Source organism: Perca fluviatilis, chromosome 16 (genome assembly GCF_010015445.1).
Source record: "Perca fluviatilis chromosome 16, GENO_Pfluv_1.0, whole genome shotgun sequence".
NCBI lineage: Eukaryota > Metazoa > Chordata > Actinopteri > Perciformes > Percidae > Perca > Perca fluviatilis.
In genome coordinates, this window is record NC_053127.1 from 19,676,798 (window position 1) to 19,684,835 (window position 8,038).

At 39.9% G+C, this 8,038-nt stretch overlaps 1 protein-coding gene across 1 annotated transcript; it reads left to right on the plus strand.

The window, feature by feature from the left end:
• The first annotated feature begins 493 nt into the window (after positions 1-493).
• mis18a (MIS18 kinetochore protein A) lies at positions 494-5,539 on the plus strand. The gene is made up of 5 exons (XM_039777101.1): positions 494-790; positions 1,104-1,170; positions 1,688-1,810; positions 2,322-2,424; positions 4,948-5,539. The coding sequence occupies exons 1-5, from the start codon at positions 556-558 to the stop codon at positions 5,026-5,028; spliced, it is 609 nt and encodes a 202-aa protein (XP_039633035.1). The 5' UTR covers positions 494-555; the 3' UTR covers positions 5,029-5,539.
• Positions 5,540-8,038: the final 2,499 nt, after the last annotated feature.

The window sequence follows — 8,038 nt, forward strand, 5'->3', positions numbered from 1 at the left end:
TATGTATGATTAGAGATGGTCACAAAAAGATGGGATTGGCTTGACCTTGTTTAACAAAAGTATAAATGCACATAGTTTACTGTCAAATTTGGCTTGCCATTCACTAGTGTTATTCAGCATATAATAATAATAATAATAATAATAATAATAATAATAATAATAATAATAATAAATATGATACAGACTTAGTTCTCCCCAAAGTGGCTATTGGCTAAGATTTAATGCTGTTTTAAAGATTATTTACAACTACTTTTGAAAAATATCTCTATGAAAGCCACCAGCTCATAAAAAAAACATTGAAATGTTCCGAGTATAAATCAAATATTTGATTACATGTAGACACATAAACGCTCATTCACTCCCATTTTTAAATGTGGTATTAAATTACATTAAGACAAAAAAGGAAAAACAAGTGTCGCGGTTGTTTGTTTTCTAGGCTCTTCTCTAACGGACGAAAGCGGAAGTACGCAAATAACAATCTTGCGTCGTTTGGATACTTCAGGGTTCTCCTCTTCACTGTCGACCAGCCGCGTAGTTCGAAATAGCTTGGTGGAAATGGCGGCGAGACAGAAGTCGTTACAACACCGAGAGAAAAGTATAAATACCACGTTTGAGTCAAGTATTGATTCCACCGCCGTCGAAGAAAAGTTGTTTGGCCAAGCAGAGGAGGACGAGGATGGTGACGACGACGGACCTGTGGTCTTCATCTGCGGGAAGTGCAAGTTGCCTGTTGGGGACTCAATGTCCTGGGATGGAAGTGAAGCCTGCCAAAACCAAATACGACTGAAGCGTAAGGAGGTTTAGCTTGCTTGCTTTTCTTCTTTTAGCGGTAAAACTGAATGATTTTGCATATTTGGGCAGCTTATCAAACTGCCCCCCCCCCCCTCCTACCAATATTTTTCTACTATTTATAACTGGAAGTTAGCTAATGTTAGCTTGTTATTGCAGTTTTTAATTGTATGAAAATGGTGCATTCATAGGCAGTTGTAGAGGTTGGGAACTTACAGATATGGACGTTAACGTTACCTCAATAATGTGCATGCTGCACTCATTGATATGGGATGCACTACGCTGCTGACACGTTTGTGATGTTTTGGTTTTAGGGGTCACTGACAACGTCGTTGTTGGAGAGGACTCTCGCCTGCATGAAGCAAGCAAACGATCTCTCTGGTAAGAAGGTTCTGCCCATTAGTGAATTAGCTAAGCATTCAAATCCTTTTACTTAAGTGAAAATACCAGTACAACAATGTAAAAATAATGTAAAAATTCAAATTACCTGAGTAAAGGCTCAGATATAATATCAGCAACATGTTCTTAAAGTATCAACATTAAAAGTCCTAGTTAGGCCTCAGGATTGCCCCTGTCAGAGCTATACTAGTATATGTTATATAATTGGATTATTATAACTGATGATTATTTTATAGTCTAGTATAGAGGGATGTCATTTTTAAATGCCTTATTTTTTTGTTGTGTTGTTCAGAATGCATCATATTTTGTAAATTGATCATATATGTTAAATCTTAATCTGCAAAGTAACTAGTGACTGTAGCTGTCAGATAACTAGTGGAATAAAAAATAAAATAAAATTACCTCTAAATTGTATTGAAGTACAACACTTTAATAAATGTATTTACTTTTACCTTTTCTCTCTTTTTTTTTTTTTTTGTGTGTAATTTTCCCTTCGCAGTCTGATCGTGGATCTGTTCTGTCGAGGCTGCAACTCTGTGCTTGGTATGGTTTACGCATCCACGCCTAAGAACCTGGACCACAAGAGATTTGCATTCTGTCTCAATGTAGCAGACATTGACAGGTATGTTTAGGGCTGGGATTGTACGAATGTTTATAGACACATACATCAGTTTAAATTAGTTTAATGGGATTTAGATCAAATTTTGAAGAGAGTGTAATGATCAAAACAGGAATGTTGTACACCTGTGAACTTATTTCACAAGATTACATTATGTGAGAAGATAGTCTCCACAGAAATTGTCGCCTTATTTACTGTATATAAAAACGTGAGTATAAGCATCTATTTTGTTTTAAAACTTGAAAACATGCACCCTTATTTCTAAACTGGTATTAACAAATGTAATCTTAATGACATCAGCATATTGTCATAATCAAGTAGAATAATGTAGAAATAATAAGCCTACTTAGATGTGGAAAATATCATATCTTGACACAAATTTTCTAGCTATAATTTGGTGGTGTTTATGGTTGGGGTATTGTATGGAATTCCACTTGTTGTAAAGCAGTTAATGGCATACACCCCCCTGCACCTGCATTTAGCACTGTACTATTACACTGTGAATCTTTTTCAGCTATGTGCTTGGCTCTGCAAGCCAGATGCTGGCAGCAGAGGGCCCCAAAGAGCAGCCAGTCACACTGGAGTACAGAGGCATTGTTGAACAACAGCTGACAGAGGTAAATTACTGCTGCTGCTTTTCTTTGTCTGTTTTCTCTGATATTGTATCAGTGTGAGAAAAATGTTTCCTCAGCTGAGCAGAAAGTCTGCCCTAAACCTCATTGCAATATGTACTATCTCTCCAAGCACAGGTCAAGTTTAGTCCTTTTTAAAATTGTGTTGTTGTGTAAAAATGGTTGAAGAAAAACTAAAGATCTGTCCTGCACCTTGCCAGTTATGAGTCCCTGTTCTCTGTGTTGCATTGTGTTGCTGACCGTGCTCTCACATTGCTTTAGAGCAGCGCTCTCATTGATTATCAATGCACAAGTTGTACTAATGATGACATCAGCTTAGTACTGGGAAGCCCTCACTCCTGTGACGGGCAGACGTTTATATCAGACATTACCTCATCTCACCATGTCATCCCCAGCAAAGTGACTTCTTTCTCATACCGTTTTAGATCAAATTAAAATAAAAGTATATTTTCAGTAAGCATCAATTATAGCATCCATTTCTGTTTATAATTTTCTGCACGTTTGAACTTTTAAACCCTGTTAAAGTTATTATTATAAAAATGTAGAGGGTACTTACATTTGTCACTGGAATAGTGTTGTGGTTTGCAAAGTTATTCTAAATCATCCTTTGTTTAAAAAATATCCACACAACCACAGATTGTCCAGTAGGTGGTGCTAGAGTGCAGGAGCACATGGCAGCCCTCCCACACTCTTGCACCAAGGACAATAGATGTGATGGGGAGCATGTTGAGGAATCTTTGTCAGAGGAAAAACATGTTTTGCCCATGAAGTGTCTTTGTCACTATAGCTGGATGTATGCATGGTTATTTAGTTTGATTTGGCAGTGAATTTCCTGCAGGTGACACTTGACCATTGTGTTATGAGATGTCTATGTAACACTACTGGTTATAAACAAGAAAAAAAAAAACATTGGATGTCAGCAATAGAACAATAGATTAGACATCAGAGCTTTATAGTCCTCATGGAGATGTCATGTCAGTGTATTAGCACACCAAGTAAGTACCGTGTTGTTTTTTCTGTCTGATAGTTTCCATGTGTAATTATGTTTTCTCTTTGAATGCACTTTTGTGAACCTCCAAGACAAATCCATTTCCGAATGGATCAACTCTTTAGTTCATCCCATGCAACAAAGCCCACGTCACTGATATAATAATGTTGCTACACCATGTGTCACTCAAACAAAGGAGTGCGCCGTAAAATGAATTGAACAGGCTTACCTCATATTCTCTTACCACTTAAATCCACCTCGTCATTGACTGTGTTAAGTCGCTGTGTGGGTAGGCTGAAGACTAATCGGACTATGGTTACACGCTGATTGTATTCATTTTAGGTGGCTTTATAGCCTTCGTTCATTGTTAGTCATTGGCATATTCTAACAAGATTATAAAGGAATTTGACTAGGTCAAGGATTAAAATCTGTTTTTATCACGTTTGTCAACATTAATCTTTATGGCTTTTTCACTGACAATTTCTACTATAATTTCTTTCAATCACCATTGTGTTTGAGTTCGGGCCCTAAGCTGTTTTGCCAGCAGTCCGTTTTCTAGACAAAATTTTGAAATAGCATTTCCGATTTATGTGGTTTCTAACGGCTTGTCCATCCAGAACTCATGTAGGTATCGATACTTTTGGGTGTACCACAAGTATTGAAAGCTGTTGATCAGAAAGTTTTACAGCCGACTAATTTATTTCTTCTTCTTTTTCTTCTAAAAACGGTAAAATAAGTATAATTGGTAATAAACTCTGCAGTTCCTCAAGACCTAAGTAAAGTTTCCAGGTCTTGCTTCTCAACTGCTGAAACAGGATTGGTAACAGTCAGAGCCGGAAAAAAGAAACGAGTAAACAAAATGATCGTTCCCGGCAGCATGGGGAGAGCAGAGGTCAGTTCGAAAAAAACGCACAAAAAGAGGATACGAGAGAGGGTTACGAGGATATAGTTCTTTTGTGTGCTTGCGTAATTGCAATGTGAAACCGAGACTTAGCGGGTCATATGTATCAATGTAACAGAAACATGAACCTTGGTTCGGACTTTCAGGTGTGAAAAAGCCCTCTGTATCAGTGGTTCCAGCAGGTATCGTCACTAGTATTACAATGTCCAACAATCCCCAGCCCTGCACTCTTTGTCCTCAGCTGTACTGTATCTGTTGAAGCCGCCATAATTAATGTATTATGTCTGTCTGTCTGACTCGTAGACACTTGTTTGGGTTTTTCAACTTGTACACTCACTGACCTGTCTCCCCCACCCTTCCCACTCCCTTCCTTCTCCCCCTACCCCCATCCTCCTTTCCACCCGTCTTTCTTCCTCACTGCTTCCTGCTGCCCCCTTTATTTCCCACCTGTCCATTTTCTCCTCAATGTATTCCCTGTCCTTGCTCCTTCATACCCACCTATTCCATCCTCTCTTTACTCATTTTTCTGCTGTTCTGCCCTTGCTGCTCTTCTTCACATGCCAATCCGGCCCCTTTTAAAACCTTCCCCTTCTCTCCTGTCTGACCCCATCCTTCCCAGATGAAAATGCTGGTCATGTCCATGGCACAGAGGCTGGAAGAGATTGATGCTGGTCTTCAGGAGGAATGCGATGTGGCATGACGATGAAGAACGTCACCTTGTCTGGGTGGGTGCTTTGTCCAGGTGTTGAACGTGACTTCTCAACCCCGTACCTTTTTTACATTAGTGTTTCCTCCTCTTAAGTATCATCTCAACCACATTCCCTCAGCCACACGTTTTGTCCGAGCCTCACCTTGTGTGCTCACACACACACACACGGCTTCCACTCCGCTTTGTCCTGATTACCGATGGTGAAACAAAGACTGCCTGCACATGTAATCAATCATGTTGTCAGCTTGGCCCCTGTGGCTCATGGCACCATCTTCTCTGCGGGTCTCAGTGCAGAGTGAATGTACGCTGTGAGCAGAATGTTTATTTGTGCAGGATTTCATCAGGCAGGCTGCAAACTCAGCAAAATGCGGCATTGATCTGGCCACTCGATTCCACACACACTTTTTTTTTTTTCTTTGTTCTCTTCCTCAAGCATGGTGCCTTGAAGGATTGCTGTATATATGCTTTTTTATCGCCTTGTTGTGGCCAGAAGTGAAAAAGACACACACTCAGCCACATTATTGGCTATTCTTTTACTTAAGAATCATCATACATTTTTTTCTTCTTAAATGTGCAGCAATTTGCATCCCTTAATTTGTTATTACATTGACTCATTGTTTTTTTTTATGTTTGTTCATAGTTGTACAAGCTTCTTTTGTCTTAAGTATGTTTGTTTGTGTAATAAAGACATAAAAAAAAATGCATTTTAATATTATTAATATTTTATTACATTATGTCAGTTTTATATAAAGGAGCAAACCAAATAATTACCAGGATAATCTTTTTAAATGTTTTTTTTCTTTGACTTTGTGCAGTAAGATTGTTGGGGATCAGTGGCTCATCCTGCTTTGTCTAATTAGAAGTATTTCTTGGATTTAAGAGTCAAACAGCATGTTTAAGGTCTTTGGTGTTAGGCAGGATGCTGATTATATTTAAAGGCTGAGTGTTTGTTTACCAACTGACCTCCTAATGTGCCTAGCAACACTTTCTACTAAGGCGGGAAAGCGGCTATATGCTGTACTGCTTGCCCTCTCTCACCCACAAGGTTTCATCAGCCTCACAGAACAACAACTGTTAGAAACGGCCAACCAGCATGCTGTATCCAAGGGCAGGTTGCGATGGCAACTGAGAGCACGTGCTATGCTGAATGCCTGTTGCCATCTCGTCATCGCGTTCACTGCCGTAGGAACAGCCAGCCAGCTCGCTGGCCGGCACGCCTGTCAACAGACGTTATCCCCCGCTCCTGCTCAGACACATACACAGGGGAGGAGTCATGAGTGGGAACACCCCACCCCCCCCGACACACACACCATCACGCCCTAATCTCTGTGTGATGTTTTTCTCTCTGCTAACCCCACCCTTGCCCATCTTTCTCCTTCCCCCTCCCTCAACTGCTGGGAAAAAAGTCAAAACAACAACAAACAAGCCGGCATGGTTTTTGTTGTTTCTGGTGGTGGGTGGTGTTGTTGTCTTTATACCGTCCTCGCTTAAAAATTAGGTGCCTTCATGCATCCTGCACAGAGAGTGGATGATGCAAGCCGGCTAGCCAGTCAACTGTCCAGATGTGTGCCGTTACACCCCTGCAACAGACCCATTTTGGAGAATATTTTCCCGTTTGTTGTTCCACTCAGAGCATTAGAGCTTAAAGGCTAGTAGTTGTGTTTGAAGTTAGCGTCACTGTGAATGGCCTTTGAACTCATTTAGCTGTTTTATATATAGACATCGTGTTGCTGGATGCATTGCACTGCTGAGTGCAATTATTGCACCGGATTCACCCCATTCACCCCTTAAGCCTCAACCAATCATTACCACCCAAACCAAGACTAACTTAGAAACATACACACATGCATCAGTCAGTACATCTACACACATTCTACAAGCACTCGGGGACAAAGGATGAATAATGCAGAGGTTGTGTCTGAGTGAAAGTCGCCTCCCCTCTTTCCCTCCTTTTCACCTTCTCCAAGCAATAAGGAAGCAATGTTGCCATGGAGGCAATGAAGCCTCGGCACACTATCAGCCAATTACAGCCTTCCCTGTGTGAAACATGAGACCAATGGCTGCTCGAACTGATGCTGCTGTTGCCACAGACACTGAGATCCTATTGGCTGAGCTCTGCTCTTTGATTGAATTTCTGATCTTGTTTTCAAGAGAGAAAATATCTCAAGGAGTGCCACCTGTGTGCCAACTTACAAAATATGTTTGTTTTCACTTCCACAAAATGAAAAGGATTACTTTGTGAGAGGGAAAATGTTTCTGTTATAAGGGGTTTAACAGACCTAAATGGAGTAATAAAGTGGGTAATGAGGAAAGGGATTTATTTCTGCCACTAGGTATATCCTGAGGTGTCTGGGGTTTTGTCAATTAAAAAAGAATGGAAAAACAACCATAATTTGATTAATGGCAATTTGAATAGATGTTTCTTTTTCTGCCCTAGCATCATATTATTTGGTTTCCCCCTGACAAAAGAACCACACCCCACCAGTTGCTCATTGCTCGTTTATGACCAATTCCTGGTTTAACTCTTGATTTTCCAAACCCCAGGTCCATTGTGTTTCATCACGGTCTCATACAGTGCTATTTTATCTGTGCTGTGCATGTGACATTTTCGCACCTGTTAATTCAAAAATGTTTTCATATAAATGTATTTACATGGTGCCTTTATGTAAATGCGATCCATATATATTTAATATATCAAGTACACGTTTAATCCTTATTTTTGTTTGAAAATATGACATAAAACTTTCATAAAAGAACCTTTACGTTGTAGAGAACCAAACTGAACTTTTGACAGTTGGTTGAACACCTCTACGTTTCCTCACATGGTGAGGTTGCTTGACATATGCTTCACCAAAATCTTCTTTTTAGATCTAAAGTCATTAAGACTGTCTGGTCTCGTGTGTCGGACAGACTAGACGGCAGGTCAGTTAGTAAATCTGGGAGGTTAAATTTACCAAATTAATCTGAGGAATCAGTGGGTGTAAAATGATCTTGGTGTCAA